The sequence below is a fragment of the Urocampus carinirostris genome, chromosome 4 (genome assembly GCF_059441175.1).
Source record: "Urocampus carinirostris isolate Australia breed hairy pipefish chromosome 4, RoL_Ucar_1.0, whole genome shotgun sequence".
Taxonomy (NCBI): Eukaryota; Metazoa; Chordata; class Actinopteri; order Syngnathiformes; family Syngnathidae; genus Urocampus; species Urocampus carinirostris.
The window spans coordinates 25,199,914-25,224,037 of NC_142352.1; the positions used below are offsets into that span (position 1 = coordinate 25,199,914).

Sequence of the window (24,124 nt, forward strand, 5' to 3'; positions counted from 1 at the left end):
GCGCTACATAAATGTAGATAATTTCATTTCATTTCATTTCATCATTTACATGTATGTATAATAAATGTATAGTAAATGGTGGAAAAAAATACTTTCTGTCAACATGTATTTAAACTTGAAATTCGATATGTTCCCAAAATTCTGAGTAGAAGTTTGGGGGCCCTAACACTCTACTTCCGTTGCCCCATCATAACCGTCCCTATGTTTTTTTTTTGACCCTGGATGAAGGAAAACAACATGCACATTTTTATTTTTTTTATAACGGTATTCTTGAATCATACTTTATTCCGTGTAACTGCCAGTTGAAGCACAACTCCCCCTTGGGTGAAAGCTTACCTTCTTGAGTCTCAGTATCCCTTCTTGAGTTAGCGGATCCGTGACAATCTCAAACACGCCTTTCTCATCACCCTCGATGATGTTGTAAGTAGACTTTGCGTTGTCACCGACGTCTCGGTCATTGGCCATCACTTTGCCTCCAGTCTGCCCGACGGGCAAGTTTTCGGGGATGGCAAACTCATACAAATCTTTCAAAACGCAAAAAGACATAAAATGCGTTATGCATATAAAATATTCAGGATTTTTTTTCGAATGGAAGAGAGTCTCACTTTTAGAAAACTTGGGTGGGTTGTCATTGATATCAGTGAGAGTCACAGTGACAGTGGTGGTCCCTGACAAACCGCCCATGTGGCCGCCCATGTCTTTGGCCTGGATGACCACCAAATATTCTTCTCGCATTTCCCGGTCCATTCCGTGCAGAGCGATTTTGATGGTGGCTGCAAAAACAAAAATGTATAGACAATCAAAAATCCTAAATTATATGTATGTACATATATATTATTTCAATGAATGTTAAGGATTATTTGAACTTGATTGGTAAGAAATATATATATATATATATATATATATATATATATATATATATATATATATATATATATATATATATATATATATATATATATATATATATATATTATATATATATATATATATATATATATATATATATATATATATATATATTTATACACAGAATATATTTATCTATTTTTCAAATTTAGGGTCCCTGATTCTTTAACACAATAACTGCATATAAATCAATCGTTTTTTTTTTTTGTAATAATGCCCTGCTCATTTTTTTTAATGGACATAAAAAAGAGTCATCCGCAGTCTGGCTTCATTTGTATTCCGATCGAGTGCAAATGATGCCGTCTGTTGTTATAATCTGTGATACTGTATGCAGGAGGGACCTTATTGACTGCACCACAACCGTTGAATATAAAAAGAGGGCTCAACGGCTGCATCTCCGGGTAATCCACTCAGAGAAATAGAGAAGCCCGCACGATCATCAAATGAATTTAAAAAATAAAGGCTTTTTTGGCATGACACAAGCTCAATGAGAGAACGGACATAAATCACATCATTGAAGTTGAAGCTTGCGGTTTCTATTCTGGAGGTTAGCAAAACTCACGAGGTGTGTCACATGGCTCATGTAAGTTTTGGCAATTTCTCAGAGCTGGTTGCAGGCCATATAACACAAATTGTTCACTTTGACAGTCTATTCATGTCTTCAAATATCTATTGATAATTAACCTTTTTTTTTCTATTAATAGATGATGTAAATCAGAGGTGAAAGGAAACCATCTGGTAAAAAGGTCCAATGCAGTATGCTCTCGAAAACAGCATTGAATCGTTTTAGGAATTCTGTTTATTTTCTTAAGAATATGCTTGTTTTACTAATTTTTCATGGCCAAATTTAAGCACTTTACTAAGGACTCTCAATGACATATTTCCAATTTATCCAGTGTCATTAGAGTAATAAATCCAGTGTGAGTATTTTTCATAGCCACAAATATAGCTGTGATTTACAAGTACGCTTGTTAATTCAGAGTTAGCGTTTATCAAGACATATGATGTTTAGATCCTGAAAAAATAACAGACTATATTTGTAGATCCGAACAATCTGTGTGTAAATAGTTTGGGGGGAAATGATAGTAATATGTAACCTACATTTTTAGTTGCAGGAAAGTCATAATTTACTACTGGTGATCGCTAAACATGGTCCATAATACATGTTCATAATTGATAGGTAATCATTGTACTAATACACATTAACGCGTAGGGGTCAACAGCAGTACACCATACAAACTAATACCAGCTTCTGTCAATTATATGGCAAAGAATGGCAAAGTGAAGCCACCAGAGAGCAGTGTCAGTGTCATTTTTAGGCACGATTGTTGAAAAACATGACAACAATGTCAAACAAGTACTTTAACCAAAATTCAAGCATGAATACAACATTAAAATGTTAGCATTTCTAAGAATTTCAAGCACCCGTACGAACTCTGTAAAACAAATAAAATTTGGTGAACCAAGTGTGCTCTTGCACCCTTCAAATTTCCTGTGCGAGGCTCTCAGAATATAACGTTTGAAAACATCATGAGATTTTCTGCCAATAGGGTAATATATATAATATAGGGTAAATATAAAACTTCAAGCATCTGTGTGCAGTCACATACAGACAAAATGCAGATGTCCTGCTTTCGGATTACATGTATCGTTAACAAATTTTATTCACAAATGGTGTTTAAATATTTGTGCTGTTTAATACATGACTTTTTGGAGATGAGACGTGCACCATATAATTTGCATGTGATGCACCAGGATAGGACTGAAGGACAAAAAGTCTATAGTATAGAGAGGGAACTTGAATATTCCATTAATATTAGATTAGAAGTCATTATATTCTCTTTATATCAACTGATCTATTCCATAGTAGCCTTAACTCCTTGTTCTGCCCGAGGAAAAGTTTTGCGATCAAACAGCTTGCATAACGTGCATTCGATTTGAAGGTAGGCCAGCTCAGGCAACAAGCAACAAACAAATCCAAAAATAAGACAAACACACTTCATTCATTGGCGCGCTCCTCATCATTAATTATTCAAATTAATTCCTAATCACTCAAAAATGGGAGGATAGACAAACACTCATTTCCATAGCCTACCCGCGTCGTCTCTTTACCTAGTGGAGTATAAAGTGGGTCCCGATGGTTTATTTATTGATTTATTCATCCGCGGCTTTTCATTTCTAAGTGTCAAACACTTCTTAATCATCGCTTAACAATTTTATTTTTCATTAACATTCATTAAAACATCTGCCATATGTGAGAGTGCCATCTGCATGCGTGCCGCTAGCATGGAATGCTAATACCAGACCATCTTTTTGTTTGTCCGCAGGTGCCGAGAGATTGCAAAGATGGCGGACGTAGGGCTTCGGTTTTGACCTAGAGTCCCGGATAAATATGCACATAAATATTTTTTCCCTCTTCCGCAACTTTTGTTCTATTTTTCCTGGCTTGTTTACGAAGCTGCTGATTTCCGTCTCATGTGTTATTAATGTAATTCATGTAATTCTGTCATTTATAGATATGCACTAGAAAGTCACTCAGAAGAGCAAGTGAACGAACGTTCTGGGTTAGAAAAGAACAGTGAAAGATCCATCGCAATTTTGGTGACGTTCCCATCATGATCAATACAAATTCTTGGCTACGCGACCGTTCTTCGTTAGGGAACAGCTGGCAGGCAGATAGTCATCCCGAAAAGCATGGCAAACCTACATTTTAGGTTATGAAAGAACAGTAAAATATACGCAGAATTTTTGATGATGGTACCTCCTATTTATAACTGTTATCACATATACGTGTTTATAACCACACAACCGGGCTGCGTTAAGAGTATATCTGTCAGAGTGTAATCTGGAAAAGCAAGTAAATGCCTAGAAATAACAAAAAGACATAAAACGTTTTGGGTAAATAAGGACGCTTCAAAGATCCAAAGTGTTTTTAATGACCAAACATGGAAACAGTTGTTTGCCTGGAGAGTGATGGGTTTCACGAGCTGTACTCGTCCAAGACACACTATAGGAAATAGTGCTCTTACGCCCCTATTGGTTGAGGGATCCAACCGTCCACCAACCAGCATGTAATAGTAGCAATGCTTGGTCTCCTCTCAGTGACTTTGCCATGTCCGAAGAATGGGAAAGCTTAAAACCAATCACATGCCTCTGCATGTCTGAGGCTTTTGTTATTTGAACAGGCTTCTGAATTTTAGTCAGTAAAGTACATTGAGTTTTGTTTCGATAATGGTTTTGTCACACTCTTCGTATATGTTAATGCAAATTCAATAACATCGACTGCTGCGTGAGTTAATAAAGATTGACAGCTGCAGACAGAGTCTGCAAACGGGTGTCTTAGTTGCGGCACAATTCGTTATTTTTCTATAATAGACATTTCCCCGCTGTTTTTTTTTTTTTTTTAGGTAAGAAATAGACGTGAATTAGTAATTTTTTAGGGCTGTTTAAGGTGCTGTCTAAAATGTAAAAATGTTCTACTCACTGTCACTATCAAGTGGAGTGTAAGTGTATGCATTCCACAGTCTCAAATAGACTCTTCCTGTTTCATTTTTTGGGGGTTTGGGTTGGAGTTTGGACTATATTTGAAACACGGAATTTCTTACTTTCATTATTCTTATGCTAAACTAAGAAAACAACACGGTGACGAGCATGAAATTACTCTCCACTCCCAACTGCTCATTTCCTACTTCCTAAAGTGTTGCTAAAAGTAACATAAAACCAGATTGGCGCGGTGGAAAAACTCTGTTGGGCATGGTTAACACATACTTAATCAAGAGAATATTCTGATTTTAAATTTTAAGGACAAATTAAATGCTGCACCGTGCCTTGAAACATCAGTATGAGTTTTACAAAAACAAAGTTCAGTTCCTTCCTTGAATGTATGCCTGCGGCTTTTAATTTGGTGCTCTCTATAGTCTTTTATAGTCTATAGTCTGTATAGTTTCACCACCCCTGGCATAAAACAAACAAAAAATAACATTTTTGGATCTGAAAGAACGGTAAGAGATCAGCCATGTTTTTGATGACAGCGCGTCCTTATTATAACTGTTATCCATCGATATGAATTCATAACCACGAGACCGTGCTACATTAGGAAAGGCCAGCCGGCAGATATGGCCGTCGCTTCCAAATCTCGCAATTATGTAGATTTAATAAGGGCTTTCATGCTGCTCATTGTCCAGGCACGCAATATATCACAGATGATCGCTTGACCTGGCTAAATCCCCGGCAAACAAAAGCGGCGATGTGTCCCGCTGATATGGAGGCCGCCCATCTTTTGTCCCCGTCTATTCATTGTCGGCGGTGGCGGCCATTATGCGGCGCGCGATCGCATGTGCGGCACGCAGATAATGCTTTCCATTTGTGCTGTCATTAACTTTTGAAGCCCAGGCAAAAGATCCCCGACAAAGATGGCCGACGCGGCTTCATTAAAACTCATCAGAGGCCGCTGACACAGCCACAGCGTGTTTCTCCCTTTTTCAAGCTAATTATCCTATTCAGGTTTGAGTTAAAGCTTTGCTGTCAGACTCAGGCTGAAGGGAAGCCAATTTTCCAACAGTTGTATAGGACACCTGGACAAAGATTAACAGGAAGTATGTGGGGCTGGGGTGGCTTCCAATTTTGCAGGTTTTAGGTTTTTGCTTCTTATTAGGACACATTTGCTTGTTCTGCAACCTCAATGGAAATGATTAAATCTAAGCTTAAAACACACTTCTATTGTATAGCATATAAATAACCTATATTCTATGTTGACAATGTAAGGGCATGGTGTCATAATAGTCTGTAGTTTGCAATAGTCTTTGATCTGTGCAGCCCTTTGAGACTCTGTGATTAAGGGCTATACAAATTAACATGACTTGACTTGACTTGACTTCAAATTAAGCCTTTTAATCTGGTTTGTATTACTGTTATTGATGTCAGAATTGGAGTTATTTTACTCATTCATTCATTTTCCAGACATAAAACCTGACTAAGGTTGCCAATCACAAGGCACGCAGAGGAAACCATTCACTCGTATATTCCTTTCCAGGGACAATTTTTGACCCTTGAGCCGACCTAACATGCATGTTTTTTATACATGGAAGGAAATTGGACATCCCAGAGAAAACCCACTCAGACATAAAGCCAAAAAGGGAGGCCTATCACTGGAATTAACTCACAACCTCTGAACTATACAGCAGACATGTCATTCACTGTGCTATCTTGGGTGGGATTTATTATTTTTACTAAAACACATTTTTATATAGATTCATCTGGATTTGATTTAGGTGGATGGATGGTGTTATGAGTGCACTGCAGGAAAGAGGTCTAAATATAGTGGAAGCTAGAGCTGCTGTTGGTGATATGAATGAGTAAAGAGGTGTTGAAAAAGATAGTGGGATGTTAGACGCATTCTAAGGATGGGCAGGTCACGTGTATGATGCGGCAGGACTAAACCAGTGAAAGCTGTCGGGCCCTGCTGTTGAACAGAAGAGTATTGTGTCACCCTGACCTGAGTAACATGGCCGCTTTCTTGTGTCCCGTTTCATCTGGAGGGACGAAAGCATGACCAATTTGGGTGCCGTGGAGCTTATCTTGTTTGGGTGTTTGGGCATTTGGGTTGGCCATGGTCCAAAAAATGTTTGTGTGTGTTTTTTTTTTGCTATTTTTGTCCCCCTCTATTTCTTTGTTTTTGTGTGTGTTTGTCTTGCTGTCGGTCACCCCTGTTAAGGTATATGACCAAGGTAGATAGATAGATAGATAATCTGGATTAACGCCAGTATTGGAGCAATATGTATTAGCATTTTTTTTTTTTTAATGTATGACCAGCACTAATACATCTGAATGTGCTTCAATGTACCACTTAAATCTAGATGGATCAATAAACAATAACTAATGTATAAATTAATGTCTGTTCAAGTATTTTAATCTAGTTCAATCTATATTGACACCAGATATGCAATGAGATTATAATAATAATAATAATAATTTCCTTTGTATTGTCATTCTTTGTAAGAACGAAATGTCGATAACCCGTTGTAGCGAGCCGATGCAGCCGCAGCCAACAGAGGGCGCCGCCATTTTACCAATGTTATAAGTCTTAGGTATGACTCGGACGAGGCGCGAACCAGCGACCTCCCAGTCTCAAAGCGGGCGCCCTACCATCTAGGCTACTGAGCTGGTATTCTTGGTTCAATATTTCAATCCATGACTAGCATTGATATATATATATATATATATATATATATATATATATATATATATATATATATATATATATATATATATATATATATATATATATATATATATATATATATATATATATATATATATATATATATATACATTAAAGGTGAGGTTTGTCGTTCGAGGTATCCTGCTGAAAGTAACAGAAAAAAAATCTTCATGAAGTCTATGTTAACAATGGCCAATCGAGGTTAAATAACCCTTATATTTTTTCCCAGGGTCACTATATGTCATCATATCACTTTTAGAAAAGCTGTTTAGGGTGGAACACATTAGGCTGGAGGAATGAGGATGGAGGAAATGCTGTATAGTGACCTCATGCTGTTCACCGCATTTGTTTTTTTGTTTTTGTTTTGTTGAATTTGTTAGTGTAGCATGAAAATGGTGAAAGTAAGAAAGAGCCATTTTATGTTTTCATATTTCCAGAGGGCGGGCAGAGTGATTTCATACTCATTCCTCGTTTTTTTCTTAAGTGTAGCCTGAAAATTGAAAAATTAGGAAAATGTCTGTTTCAAATACTGCCCAAACGCGAATTCAAACGCTTAAAAGGATGAATAGGAAGAGTTTATTAGTACTTAAGGAATGAGCTGACTGAAACTGTTAAAAAAGCCAGAAGATGCTGAGAGAGAGTAGCAGCATTTTAAGATGCAGACAGCACCTTTAGGACTATTTCCTCTGTTTTACTTGTAAACTTTACATAAGTAATAGTTACGTGGAATACATTTTTAAACAGTTTGTAATATTACCAAACTACACACATTTTTAAACATGGGGACTTAAAATGACCCCAAAAAGGTAATTATTACATCATAGTGACAACACCAAGATGCAATAACAAAAGGGCCACTTAGCGCTTCCACCCCAAGTATAAAATATCATAATATCGCACATGACCTCAGCTGACATTGTGAGCCGGTTTATCTCCGTGCCGCGGCTAATGAAAAGCGACAATGTTTAAATGCTGCAAGACTTCCTGGCCCATTGAAATCATCCAATAAGATGCTATCGGCACCTGCAGATGAAGCCTATCGCCTTTTCATTGTGGCCGGTTACGGGCGTGGCGTGGCTCATTCAGCTCACCGTTTTGTCCAACATCGTGTCGACTGGGAAGTGCTGAAAAGGATCGCCGTGCCGAATTAAAAGCTGCTATTAAATTTAATGAGCCATCTTGGATGGATCAGATTGGGGGGCAAACAATAGTGAAGGGGATAAAAAGGGGCTTTTGTTGGCACAGGTGCTAGTTAGAATTTAGCACAGTGGATTGTTTTTTTTGTTTTGTTTTGTTTTGTTTTTATTTTGGAGATAAAACAGATCAACAATATTTTTGTTGATTTTGTAGCTATCAGTATTTGGATCTTTTTTTTTTTTAATTTTTACTCTACCTGATTTAATTTGTCATCATTATGGTCACGTGCTTCATCTGGTAATATATATTCCGACTGTATTATTTGGAGCACCATAATCTACAGAATTTCAGCAAAGTGTTTTTGAGCTTGAACACCATTATCTGTATGGACATCTTGACTCTTTTTGGAAGGAGGACTTGTGTGTTATGCTTGCCAGGAAAGGCGATTTAATCATCATCTACATATTTGTAGTGAACAAAATGGGCATACTAAAAAAATCGGTACCAAATTGTTTCTTCCCCATTTATTTAGGATTTGGTATAAAAAGAAAAGCGACTAGATGATTACGCTGCTGTATCTGAGTAAGATCTAAAGGTTTCTCCTGCTGCTGGTAACCAGGGAAAGCAGTACTTAATGTACAAGTGTTTCATGTGGGGAACGGCCTGGAGAAGAATTGGCTCCGCCATTTTGTACTTGCGCCCAATACACACCACAGGAAAAGGTGCCTCGACAACTCTGGTGGTTAAAGAATCCGTGAACCCTTTATCCATGTGTGTACATCCATCCATCATCATGCATTTGAAAACAGGTGCATACTTGATTTTACTTAGTATGTAACGCATACAGAATGTGTAACTTATATATATATACAAGTACTTAGATAGGATGAGAAGAAGCCAAGGATGTTAATATTTTTTTGGTTTGAACAAATTTATTGACACTAATAACAGAAAACAATCATGACAATCTCAACAGCAATTAAGCACATTCACAATATTATATTTCAATATGACGTTTAACAGCAAACACAATGTGGGGTTAATATTGTGATTTATCTTTGAGACTTCTGAAGTCAGAAATCTAGGGCAACTGTGACCTATAAGAACTAAAACACATCCTCATTTTATGACATCACAGACACTGTAACATATTTGACGACTGTGATGTCGTTGTATTGTATAGTGTAACCAAAAACGAGTGTTGCAATGCACAAAGAAGATTGCTAATTGCCAAATAGTACCTAATGTTCCTTTAACGTCCTTTGTTTTGTATGTTTTTTATCTGTTGTACATATGTATTTGTACTGACATAACTGTTCTTTATCATGTGTGCAGAGACCTTAGATGCCCGGAAAAAAGCATTTCAAAATAAAATAATAAATGAATAAATAAAATAATATGTATTGTTATTATTATTATTATCATTATTATTATTAATAAATATCTTGATCACACGGGCAGCACGGCGGCGCAGTGGTTAGCGCTTGTGCGGCACAGTTCATGTCATGGGAACCTGTCGTGGGTTCAAATCCAGCTCCAGACTTTCTGTGCGGAGTTTGTATGTTCTCCCCGTGCTTGCGTGGGTTTCCTCCGGGCACTCCGGTTTCCTCCCACATTCCAAAGACATGCATTTCAGGTGAATTGGCCGGTCCAAATTATCCCTAGGTGTGAATGAGCGAATGAGTTGTCTGTCCCTGTGTGCCCTGCGATTGGCTGGCAACCAGTTCAGGGTGTCCCCTGCCCACTGCCCGATGATTGCTGGGATGGGCTCCAGCCCCCCGGGACCCTACTGAGGATAAGCGGTACGGCTAATGAGATGAGATGAGATCTTGATCACATCATGGCGGCGCCCCTGTTCGGCTGCGACTGCATCGGCTCGCAACAGTTTTTTACACGTCGGCCATAAGACCCAGTCTTCGACTCAGTTTTGACGGCGCACAAAGTCGGCTCGAACTGCAGATTAAGATACGATCGCAGTTTTTTTTTTTGCTGGATATGCGATCATCCAGACATCAAGCGCTCGGTGCTACGACCACTCGGGAGTGTTTATTAGCCACGGACTGCTATGTCAACAAGACCCAGCGGCCTACAAAGCAGCGAAGCAGAGTGGCAAGACAGGGCGTGACCGCCGGACGAGGAAGCGAGGTTGTCGGGCCGTGCTAACAGCTAGGCTAAAGGCTAAACGCCTCTCCCATCCATTCTCCAACGTTCGCTCTCTGGACAATAAACTGGACCATTTAACAACTGGAAGTGGCATCGAACCGCGAGATGACGAACTGCTGCGCTAAAATTCTGACGAAGACATGGTTAATCTTATCTATCCCGGCTGACGTTCAAAGTAACTGTGCGGGTCAGATGTATCGACATTTCGTTCTGTATACACGTGTATACGAATGACAATAAAGTAAATCTGAAATCTGAAATCTAAATTATTATTATTATTATTATTATTATTATTATTATTATTGTTGTTGTTATCAAGGGATTTGGTTAATTCAGCTACACAGTCTTAGTATTATTTACAGGCTCATGCATTTGTTTAAAAAAAATAAAAGTACTGCACTTGATTGTTTGTTTGTGAAGTGTGTTTTATTTTGTATTGTCCTTTTTTTAAAAAAAAAAACTTCTGTACTGTCATATTATAACAATAAAATGTTGCACGACTTTATGGGTTAAGCAGGATACAATTCACTTTAATTGACTTGATACTTTGCCACCATCATGTGGAGGTTATGGAAAACCATTTATGTCCTACAGGAACCACAGATTTTTTGATCATCAAATATATTTGAAAAAAGTCCAGAGAGCCACTAGGATGTGCCAAAGCTTCCTATGTGGCTTCAGAGCAAGTTTAGCTGTAGAGAGTTTCAATAGAAAGCATATCCCTCTGATAAACCAATCAGAGCGCAGAAACCAAGGCACTGTGACAATCCGTGAAGTATCAAAATCGATAAAGCTAAACCACTATACAGCAAGAGATCACTTTACTGTATAGTTCATCCCCCATGGAGGGACAATGTCTAATATTTGGCCATAAGATGCCGCTGTCATGTGTAGTTCAACCAAAAATGAGTAATACATGGCACAAGAAAGAATACAAACAAGCAAACTCTTTCAAAAAAACTGTATGCTTTGGGTCTCAGGAGTTTGTATTCTTATGCTTTGTAGCACACATTTTTCTCTCTTGCTCTACAAAATTTAGCGACATCTATCGGTCACGTATTACAAGGTGTCACTTTAAAAGTCTACTACTCATAGCATTCCTCAGTTTGTGCCATAATTAGTGTTTCCAGGCATCTGTTATACATTTTGGTTTGCTTTTTTGTAGTTAACTTCCAAGAGATCAGAAAAATAATAAAAGTCACCTGAGTTAGGGTCCACAGAGAAGTAGGGCTGCCCCTCCAGGATGCTGTAGACAAGCTTGGCGCTGTTGCCGTACACTGGGTCATCGGCATCTGTGGCAGTAACTCGTGTCACAGGGGTCCCTGCAGACGAACAGCATATTATAAACAGTTGTCTGTAAACAAGGTGTTAGGGTTAAATGTGTTCCATTAGATCCAATGAGCACACAAAGCGAAGGGACAAGGACTAGAGGCGGGAAATACTTGAAATTTTAGTAATGATTCGGTCCAAATAAATACAGGGTAGTATTGATCCATACGGATCGGTTACTATTACTTTTTTTTTGAAAATTTCCTCATGATTAAACAATTGGACCCCTGCCCCTTGAGTTAGTTTATGACTATCTAAAAAAAGCCTACAATTTTCAACTTTGTGTTAAATAACTGCAATGCAAATGGTAAAAAACGTAATGCAACTTATACAACTGTTTTCGAACAAAAGTGAAGAAAGTCAAATGAAAAAATAAGGAATGTAACGAAAATACAAAGTCAACATGACAACTATAAGACCCTCCGTTAATCAATATTTTAAAAAGTAAGTTATAGAGCAGATAGAGTAAACAATACTACGTGAAAGCCCTTAACAGAATGTAAAACAAAATAATTCTATGACATCAACTGTTTCAGATTAAAAGTCCGGAGAATCCAACCCAAAAAAAGAAGTAATGTTAACAAAAACACAAATACTGTTGAACAATGTCAACAAGACAACACAAATACCGTATTTTCCAGACTATAAGGCACACGCAAAACACTCAAATCAGCAGTGCACCGTTATACAGCCAATTATGCCAATTATATCAGGTTTTACAGACAATGTTTTGAGTAAAGAGTAAAGAGAAGACCTAAGGGAGAAGAAAATCTACTAAATCATAAAATACGGTATGTACTGTGATTCAAACAATGGCATCCTTTGAATGGATAAATTAGGGATTGTTATAATGATGCAAGATGTGATCTTTTGTTTATGATTATTTTATGATTGATAGATGAAGCATTTAAAGTTATTTTGGGGAAGGGTCCCATAAACCTGTCATCCTTTTTTTTCAGGTCATTTGTTCATTTTGTGATGTCAAGTCTGTTGCAAAATGATTAAGAACATACAAAATACAAAGTAATTCCTGTTTTTACCTAAATTAAAACATGTCAAACACAAGAAGACACTTATATATTTTAAAATGTGTTATTTGATTACTTGAATTGGCACTCTGATTTGATTAGACAAGATATGTATCCTGCAAGCTTCAAGTCATTATTCTGGATGTCGGCGAATTTATAAAAAAAATCCATCAACAGAAAAAACATAGATTTGTGTTTCAGATTTGTATTACCTCTCGAATTTGAAGGTATTAATTAGCTCACTTGAAAAAGAGTGCAAAAATGCTTTTATGCAGCTTCCACATAGGACTTTCGCACTGACAATGGAGTGCTAGTGTCAGGGGAAATTTTCCAAATAGATTAGCCACTATTCAATCAGGCTATTGAAAAACACACTAAAACAGACTGTTAAGGTGTTATTAGTGAAATTAAACTCATTCAGGCTTACAGGTCTTGATGTGGCAGAAAAAAGAAAAAGAAAAACAACAACACACAAGCGAGATGGAAGCTTCATGCAATAATATAATGGTTCCTTTACATATATACTGTATATGTATATATATATATATATATATATATATATATATATATATATATATATATATATATATATATATATATATATATATATATATATATATATATATATATATATATATATATATATATATATATATATATATATATATATATATAAATATAAAAATTTTGTCCGTAGTATGTATGCAGTAATGTATTTGTAGTATTTCCAGAGTGGTGTTTTTCAAGTATTTTTGTAGTGTATATTTAATCTATTTTTTGGAGTATGACTGTAGTACATTTTGTAGTACGACTGTAGTTGTGTTTTTGTGTATTGCTGTTGTAATATGTCTTAAGTCTTATTTTGGTAGTGTTTCTGTTGTAATATGTCTGTAGTAGAAATGTTGTATTGTAGTATTACTATTGTGGTAAGTTTGCAGTATTTCTGTATAAGTATTTTTGAAGTTTTTCCATAGTCGAATGTTTGTCGTATTTCTGGAATATATTTGTAATAATTCCCTCATAGTATTTTTTAGTATTTCTTGAATATTTTCTTCAACATTACTGTCGTTTTTGTAATACTTCTGTCGTAATATTTTTAGTAGTAGCTTTGTATTTTATCCATACTGTAATAGTAATTTGTAGTTTTTATATAGTATTTTCTTTCCTTTTAGAATTAAATCAAAATTATAAATTAGTTCACTTTTTTAAGCACTTAATTTGATCCATAGTTATGTAGTAATTTTGTTGTATTTTTGTCGTAATATTTTGTTGTAGGGACAATGGAGACAATTTTGGCACCAAAATTCATGCTTGATGTGGGACTTACGATTATATATTATGTCATTATTTTGACTATTTTTGTTTTTTGGGACCACCCCTCAACTGTAATACCCGTCCATGTTACAAGGGGATCAGGCGCCCTCTGGTGAACGGAGTAATGCAACACCCAAACAATAGTATTATGAACATTTTATCACAAATAAATTGCAGCTGAATAACTGTTAAGAAAACAACGACAAAAACAACAAACATCGTCGCTGTCCTGAGCTGATATTTTCACAAGAGGGCGGTCATCTGAGACACACCACTCTGCTAAATCACAGTCTCAAAAGATTTATGCTATCCTCCGCCTGGTTCACCTCCTGTGGTGATTACATTGCAGACAAACGAGCAGTTTTTATGTCATCATAAGCAAACGCACGAAAACAGAGCAGCCTTTGACACAACCGTTTCTGTACATTCCCACTTTGAACGGCCACTGTTAGAACAACAAACAGCGCAAAAATCCTTCATCTTGGCTGAACTCCATACGCACCTAATAATTCCTTGGAGGTCAACTGAGTCATGTTTTTTAATGTTTACAAGACATATCCAAGATCAAACACGCACACAAAATACAAAGACATAAACGTCTGTAGATTCTCAAAGGAATTAAAGCTTTGTATCTTGATTTTACAAAGATATCCTCAAGTCAGATTAAAAAAAAAACTCATATTAAAGGCTCAAAGGGTATGTTTACATGCAGGCAATAACCCAATTGGAAACAGCCAGCTGTTAGTATTCTGGTTTTAAAGTCCTGTAAACAAACACAAAACTGATTAAAGTCTTGTCTGACTGTGAGGATTCCGATTGCAAGTGTTGGGTCAATCCTTTCAGTATCTGATTGACATGTCATGTATAGGAAAGGAAGGTAACTGGTGGCTTGTATACATGCGCAGTTTAACTTATCCAGCATATGTTGTTAATGCTACAAAGCACTGTGGGAATTTGAGTACGGAGACGAAAGATACACGCAAACTACAGCTTACTTAGTAAAAACAAGACGCAAACTAAAATTGTTATCAATACTGACAAATATTGAAAATGGTACTTCAGAATGAAGCCTAAATAAACATTTTCAAGATTTAGAAATGTTTTCCTTGTAGCATTTATGAATGCCATATTAAAGTTAAACGTGGTCTTTAAGGAATGGTATCGCTTAAAAAAAAGGTATCGATCATGAATAACTTTGCGTACATTTTCAGTATTGTATACAATAATCGCTCACTATAACGCGGTTTACTTTTCACAGTTTTATTACTTTAAATATTTGCATCAAGCATTATGTTGTGCATTCTTATTGGCAAAACAAGACTGTTCATCTTGTTTATCATTTGACAGTACAGTAGTTATTTGTGATTGTAAAGAAACAAAAAACTTTAATACCGTGCTTTTGTCAAATATGAACAAAGGATTGAGCCTGTGAAATAGGGTTTCACTGTTTAGTATTTATTTTGTTTTGAATGGCAGAACATGGTTTCTACTTCCAGGATTTAAGCTATCATGAGTTTATTTTGGAACTTGATACAAAACATGAACATGGCATACACAAGAAATACCAAAATCAGTTTGATATTGGTGAGAATAAACTGATTCAATACAAAAAATAAAAACAACTTAATTGTTTTTATGTTTGTAGTTTTCATTAAAAAATGTGCATTAAGTAATTCGCCATTAACTGGTGTAGAAAATAATTGTAAATTCTCAGTATTTGGTAGCTCTTTGTTGTCAGTAGGTCTCACAAATTTGAGGTCATTTAGAATAAGGATTGTTTTCGATCACCTTCTTATTTTGCATGAATCACTTCAGCAAATATGTCATGTAAAATGGGAAAAAAATTCTGAAAACAGTTAGGTGAAAAATAACCAATTCGCTGCGTCGCATGACCGATCCATTACCTAGGTTAATTTGGCATCCTTTTCGGTTGTTGTGGAAAAAAATAAATTTCTTTCTTTTAAATAACTAGGAAGAATAAAAAAAGTTCAAAAGAACTCACCATAACTCGTGAAAAATAAATACTAAGTCATATTCTACAAAACAAACCCGGAAACTGGATCATGTTATGAAAAATATCAATCTGTCCGATCCGAATACCCTACCAATGGTCGTTGTGTACAAGATAGTTGATCATACATTTTTTAACCCCCAAAATAAGGTACATTTGTGTAAACCGAACCTCAAAAATGGGTCTTGTTTTAAAAAACAACCCGTCATTGGACATTTTGTCTAAAGTAATGTGCTGTTTTTTTTCAAAACAACCCAGAGGATCCTTAGTATCCCGAAGCTCTTTGTTATAAATATATTTCAGAAGAGATTTTAGCAGGATGGAAGTCATAACTTAATGGATTCGGCCTAGAAGTTCTTCCAAATGGAGCCATGTTTTACTTAACATATCAAAGCACCTTTACTCATGTATTTGTAGTGTCAACGCAATGTGAAAAACACTTATCCCCAAATCGTAATTATTACATGAGAGTGGGTATTTGAGAAATTTTGTTCTACACGAAAGTAACCATAAATAGAACGTTGACATATTTTGAAATCATTTACGTATTAAATAATTAGAATAAACTATTGAGAGATGGTGTAGATAATTAACAAACAAAATCAAGGTTTATCTTCACATAAAGGCAATTATTTGAACATTTAAGGTCATTTAAAATGGAAATGACTTTAAATTATCTTCACATTTTTGAATGTATAAATTGCTCTGGCGTATACCTCGTCTAACATGAAAAGAGTCCAGAAATGAAAATATCACATATTCTCTTGAAAATGTTACTTCAAAGTTCCAAGTTTACTAACTTTTATTTTGGCGGGGACAGAACATATTAGAAGTTTAGCAGACAGTGCTGCCTTTACAATCATTAAAATCAGGCCTACCGCGCGTCCAGGAACAAATTAGATTCTGTGTGCCGCCGATGTTTGCCAATTGTCAAATGAATAACAAGAAAGACAGCGAAGGAAATTGCACCTTCTCCCGGAGATGCCACGTCTTATCTTTGCTCAAGTTAAATTACTGCCACTCGAGCGGGGGAAGGCGGCCGGGCACACACGCTAATTATGAAAAGTACCTTCGTCCTTCTAAAAGGTGTCTGACTATTGCAAACAGGCTTTATAAATCCCGACCAGGGGGATGTTGAGGGTGTGGTGCTTCATAAAAGCAGTCGAAGCGACCAGGCATGAAATAGCTTCCATCTTTCTTTTTTCTTGCGCCCCACCACTTTCAGATTAAAGGTATAAAAAGTGAGGGATTAGAACACCATTGTTTTTTTGTTTCCGTTCAAAATCAACAGATTAGCTTCCCCAAAATATTTTGGCATGCATATGTTGTAAACTTGCCAATGGAAGTGGGAATTTTTCTCCATGCTTGACTTTATTGACTTTTATTTTACATCACAGTGGCTGCTTCAAACTTCTTCTGGTGTAAAAAAAAAGCCGCAAAAAAAGGAAAAAAAAGAGGGGGGGTTTATGTTTTAATGCCTACGATGGAGAACGTTTTACTGTAATCCCTCTCTACTTTGAGCTTCAGACTTTGTGGTCTCGGTGTATTACCGGTTGAAAAATATTCACATAATGCTGCAAGTGAGCGCACTTCTGTCGGGTCCCTTGGTGCTTTTGTCCTGTTGTGTCAACCAAAAAAAGAACTGCACTCATTTAGCCAAGATCCATTATCCCCGATCGCAAATTAGAGTGTATTTATGTTAGGATTGGATGCTCTTTGTTTTCAATACCATATATCTGATTAAAATGTACTGCACTCCAACGGCTGCATTCCATCATCCCTAATCACATTTTGCTGTGAGTAGGAACCAGTGAAATGTACTTTTTTTCGGGGCTGGTTGCCCTTTTCTTACTGTTACTGTATAAAAACCTAAAAAGAACGGCACTCGTACAGGCGTGATCACTAATCCCCACTCCCATACTCCTGCGAGTCGAGTTCGGCGGAAGTTACTTTTGTCGAGAAGAGTGTGATTGTTGCATTGTTGTGCCCGGAATACATTATCCTAATTAAATATAGTTGTGATCCAAGTCATATATTTTTTTAGACCAAACATTTTTCTGCCATTTCAGGTCGCTGAAGCGTGACATTGTGGCTTGCCTAAAATGAACTGTTGCTTGCACCAACCTTCCCCCTGTCGCCAAAACTGAAATCGGTAGAGCGCACTGTTGTTAGGCCTGGTGGTTGTTTGTTCCCACTACTGTATTACATCCTGAAATTAACTGCATTCGTGTGGTTCAAAATAGAATGCATAGTTGTGGCCCCGATCCAATATCACTAGTACCTATCACTGTAAGCAGGGACCAGCAGCGTGCATTTCTTTATGTGTTGTGACAATGAGGCCCTCCTAAAATGCAATACACTGTTTTGGCTTTTATCCAGTATCCGCAGTCAACTAAAACTGACAGCAGGGGACCGCATTATGTTTTTTTATTTTTTTTTTATGCAGGCCACTGAGGCATGCCATTTTGGACTGCCTCAAATGTGCTGCACTGTTTTCGCTGTGATCAATTATCCCTATTGCTGATAGCGGTAAACCAAAAGAGCACATTTATATTATGCATGGTGGCTCTTATTTTCGAAAACCTCAGTTTTCGAACGCCTCTCAGTTCGGACAAATCGGTGTTCGACCAGAAATTTCGAGAAATTCTTGCTTTGCTGTTCGGTCAAAAAAATCGGAGTTCGAACGCCGGTACACTAGGGTGCGATAAGCGGCGTACGGGTGTTTTAGCCCCTAATTATGCCTCCGACGAAGGTTGGTGCAAGCAGGACAGGTGAAAAAAAAAAAAAGTTGTTCGTCCAAGTATTGCCTTTAAGAAAGACATAATAGCTAAATATGAAAGAGGTGTACGAATTTCCGATCTTGCTAGTGAATACAGCATGGCTAAATCTACTATCAGTACGATAGTAAAGAATAGGGAGGCTGTAAAATCGAGTGATGCGGCTAAGGAAGTTAGCGCTATAAGCAATCAACTGCCGCAAGTTTTGGAAGAGGTTGAAAAACTTTTGATGATTTTTCTCTCCCCACCGTCCACCACAAAGGTAAGAAATCCTATTCATAATCCTTTTTGATTTTTACACGTTCATGTTAGCGTAATCTTTCGTACGGAAGATTACGCTAACGCGAAGGTACGATTATCCTGGGTTAGCTTCATGTTTACGTTCATGTTAAACATTCAGGGTGTTGGAACGGATTAAAACGATTTTACATTACTTTTAATGGGAAAAAACGATTTTCGGTGATCGACCGAATCGGTTTTCGAACAGGGTTCTGGAACGGATTATGGTCGAGAACCGGGGTTCCACTGTATATGTAAATCGTTGTCAGTGCTACTCTGGATCTGTTTGAAGTGTAATGTGATGCTCACTAATGGTACGTGAGATTCCTAAAAAGTAACAAATGATCCTAAAATACTTTAAGTGGAACGGAAAAAAAAAATACATAAATGAATAAATACATACATAAAACACCCACTTTGGGTGCTCAGCACAGTCAAAGCTCTTAACCAAAAATTGCCCCCTGACATATACTTGCAGGTGCCCGCATATCATAGGAGGTTCTGGTCCCCCATAACAGCAATAAACAAGGGATTTCAGCATGCCAGAATGAGTGAGCATAATGACTAGATAAACACTAGCACGTACAATAGGGGCCACCAAAAGTGTTACACGATTTGTTTCCGTGTTTACACAGACGGCCAGTGAAGTGAAGGATGAAACGCAAGTGCGTTTTTGAGGGAGTAAATGGATTGGAATTGAAAGCGGTCCGAGAAAAAACAAGAAGAATTGACAGCTTAATGTTGTGGAAAAAATATATGGTTTGGATCTGCAATTGGGTGACAAACGTCTGAGGAAGAAATCTGTTTGAAACAAGTGAGTTTGTTGTGTATGTTTACAATAGGGTTTTGAAAACAAACGCATACTGCATAGTTTTTTATGCAATTAAACCAAACTAAACTAAAATACATAAATATATATATACACATATATATATATATATATATATATATATATATATATATATATATATATATATATATATATATATATATATATATATATATATATATATGTATATATGTGTATATATATATTTACTTTGATAAAATATTGTTTCAATTACAATTTTTAACACCGTCAAGAGTCAGTTCAAGTCCCTGCAAAGCTCTAAAAACAGATACAAAATACTCCAATATCGGTCAAGCGTGACTTATCCATTACCTTGGCAAATCTGCCTTAACCTTCTGGGTTGTTATGGTAACAAAGAGAAAAGGTTTGTTATTTTATTTTTAATAACTCCCAAAAAAAACAACAACAATTAGTTCAGCAGAGCTTACCATAAATCTGGTTTACAAAAAAAGGCATACTGAATAATGGCAGTCATATGTACAAAGAACAAAAAACAGAAACTGGATCATTTTATTAAAAATAAAAAAATAAAAAAAGATTCATCATTCCCATTAAAATCCCCAACAAATGGTCATTTTGTGCGAAATAATTGAGCATCGATTATTCCATCCCCCAATTTGACGTCAATTTGTGTTAAAAATAACCCCCAAAAATGGGGCACGTTGTAAAAGAAGAACCTAATATGTGTCATTTTTTATAGGCAAACTTAGTTTTTGTTCAAATCAACCCAGAAACTTCGATCAAACTGATCCAAATCATCCATCTTTTAGAACAATTCTGGGTTCCTTTAAACCCAAGTGTTTTCAAAGTGTAGGAAAGTCATGGGCAACTTCTCTCTGCCTACTAACAGAGTCAGTATGTTGACTAATTCAAGTTGATTTAGGCTGAGGAACAAAGCCAAACCTCAATTGTTGGTCTAATTACCTGTCAAGTTAACAAATACTGGACTAGCCTCCATGGAGCCAATGATGCCCCTCTGTTTTTACTTTTCATCCTCACTCATGCCAACCACAATTCCTCGCCTTGTGTCTTAATGAGTAAAAGGAGTAAATGGGTATGGAGTGATTGTGTATAAACGGTCTCATCTCATCTCATCAGCTGCACCGCTTATCCTCAGTAGGGTCGCGGGGGTGCTGGAGCCCATCCCAGCAATCATCGGGCAGTGGGCAGGGGACACCCTGAACTGGTTGCCAGCCAATTGCAGGGCACACGGGGACAGACAACTCATTCGCTCATTCACACCTAGGGACAATTTGGAACGGCCAATTCACCTGACATGCATGTTTTTGGAATGTGGGAGGAAACCGGAGTGCCCGGAGGAAACCCACGCAAGCACGGGGAGAACATGCAAACTCCGCACAGGAAGTCTGGAGCTGGATTTGAACCCACGCAGGAGGTTCCCATGACATGAACTGTGCCGCACATGCGCTAACCACTGCGCCGCCGTGCTGCCCTTGTATAAACGGTGATTTTGTTAATTTCTCCGTCGTTCACATGCGACTGGTTACGTCTTTTTTAGTTAGTTTTTTTCTTCAAATATTTGTATTTACATTTTCTCTTAAACGGTGGTACAAACATTTGAAGGAAACAGTAAGCATAGGGGTCTCCATTGAAAAACAATTTAGTAAGTATGACGTTTCCCACCTAAACAAATCATTCAGCCACACATTTACACCATCCAAGGGAAACAAACAAAAACAGAAAGAAAAAAAAGGTGGGGAAAATGACTTGAAACAATAATGATAACTATAATAATATGGTTAGCTGAGGACTTTCATTAATGTATGAAAATAATCTATCCATCTATCTATCTACCTTGGTCATGTCCCTCAAGAGGGGTGACCGACAGCAAGACACACACATACAATAAAAAAGAAAATAAAAGGGAAATAAATAACAAAAAAAAAAACCACACAACATTTTTTGGACCATGGCCAACCCAATTGCCCAAACACACAAACAAGTTACCTCGGCACCTAAGTTGGTTGCTTTCGTCCCTCCAGATGAAACGGGACACCAGAAAGCGGCCATGTCACTCGGGTCAGGGTGACACAACACACTCTTTTGTTCAACAGCAGGGCCCGACAGCTTTCACTGGTTTACCCCTGCCGCATCATACGGGTGCCCAGCCCATCCTTAGAACGCGTCCACAATCCCACTATCCTTTCACAACACCTCTCCACTCCTTTCTATCACCAACAAGAGTGAGCGAAATCACTGTCACCACGGATACCGAGGTCAGGTCAACACTTATGTTGAAGTGCGTTAAACTTAACCAACCGATCACAAACAGTGCAAATGTTTTGACAAGATGATGAAAAGAATAAAAAACAAAAATAATAAAGTCAAAACTTATGTGCTGTTTGTGATCGGCTAGTTAAGTTTAACGCACTTCAACATAAGTGTTGACCTGACCTCGGTATCCGTGGTGACAGGGATTTCGCTCACCTTGATGTCTTCATTTTATTTTAAGTTTTGAATACGTTTTAAAGTGCTTTAACTGTACAGAATGCAACTTTTGCGTTTTGCAATATGTAAGTTAAATCATAATAGTTTTAAAGATAACAGTCGAAAAAAGAGCAATGAGAGAAAGGATAGTTAAACTAAGACAGAAATTGCTTCTGTCAAAAAAAGGGAGAGGGGAAAAAAAAAAGGAATAAGTACTGTAGTGACTAGAATCCACTTCATGTCTAATAGTGCCCGTGTTTCAGCATAGCCTATCTCATTAATTTCTAGTTTAATGGCAACCACCGGCTTAATCATTTCCATTGCTTCGGGGATCCATTCTTAAGGGGTTGGTGTCTGTTCGCCTGTCCAGTTATGCATTATTACTTTCTTTTCCGACCCTGCTTAAGGAGAGGAAATATAGTTGAATTCTTAGACTCTCTCATTATTTGGTCCTGAAAGTGTTCCGCAATGCCAGTAAATGATACGTCAATTATGTGACTGGAGGGCTGATCATTACGAGCATTGACGGATCAATGCGGTATCATTGATTTTCTAGCATGGTACAATGAATGCAGTCGATTTACTTCAACTCCTTTTAATAGTTTACATTTTCCTCCAAGCCTATTTTACGAGAATATAAGATGTTTAGCATCAAAATGGCACCCTTTGTTCTTCACTTTAATTTTCCTTTTATAAAACAAAAGTGCGTCAAGTAACACAAAACAAGGTCGTTTTTGATTGTTCAATGAAAAAGCTTTTCACAGAGCGCTTGAGAGATTTTCTTTATTATCATGAAGACCTTGGAAATGACTGGAAATATGCTCTTTAATTAAAGTCTTATGTTGGATTTTGTGTTATGGAACATTTAACGATTGCAGACGGAACACTTCTATACTTGAGAAAAAAAAGAGAAATATGAGCAAATATGCCAATTACTTGGAATTTGGATGGAACTAGTTTTACGGCCGATGATTTTGTTTCTATTTATTGTGTAAAACTATATTGTTTCTATTTAATGTTTGAAGTATGTGAGCAAAATATTCTACTGTGTTTTTTACAAAGGAAGTAGAGTTTAAGGGTTACCGTAAATTCCGGACTATAGAGCGCACCTGATTATAAGCCGCACCCACCACATTTTAAGATCAAAACCTAATTTGTACACACACAAGCCGCTCCTGTATATAAGCCGCATGGGTCCGCATTATAAAACGTAGCACAAGTACAAAATTTAACCGAGGCGATCTTCAGTTCCTGCGATTGCAAGTTAGATGTGGGGTTTGGGGTTTTTAAGGGGTTATTGATCTATCTTCGTTATTCGTTATCCATTATCCGTTATCGGTCAGTTCATTATACGCTACAAAGCCTAGGAGCCGGGACACTTACTCTCAGCCAAAAGGCTAAGCTAAGGTCCTAGCCCTATAGCCTTGTTGCGATCATTGCGAATGCACCGTTCCCGGAGGTACTGCAATACCGGGCCGATGCGTGGAGTGGACAGAGCAAGCTCCTCCACTGAAGAACACAGTCTGTAAAACCACAGCCGGCATAATGAACCTAAAATGATACAGGTACATATGGTTTGCTGCAGACCTGCATATTCTGGGTACCCATTGATAGTAATCCAAGGAAAAAAAGTGTATATTTCCAAAGGTAAGGGTGGGA

The 24,124-nt window shown here is 37.2% G+C and overlaps 1 protein-coding gene across 2 annotated transcripts in view; it reads right to left on the reverse strand.

Moving 5' to 3' along the window:
- cdh8 (cadherin 8) overlaps positions 1-24,124 on the reverse strand; it is a 228,626-nt gene that overhangs the window by 51,017 nt on the left and 153,485 nt on the right. For both annotated transcript variants that reach the window (XM_088333954.1, XM_088333955.1), the window contains 3 exons: positions 11,632-11,751; positions 606-773; positions 337-524 (listed from right to left, as the gene is read on the reverse strand). In XM_088333954.1, coding sequence (XP_088190080.1) covers positions 337-524; positions 606-773; positions 11,632-11,751 — 476 coding nt within the window. The remainder of the gene's footprint in view (positions 1-336; positions 525-605; positions 774-11,631; positions 11,752-24,124) is intronic.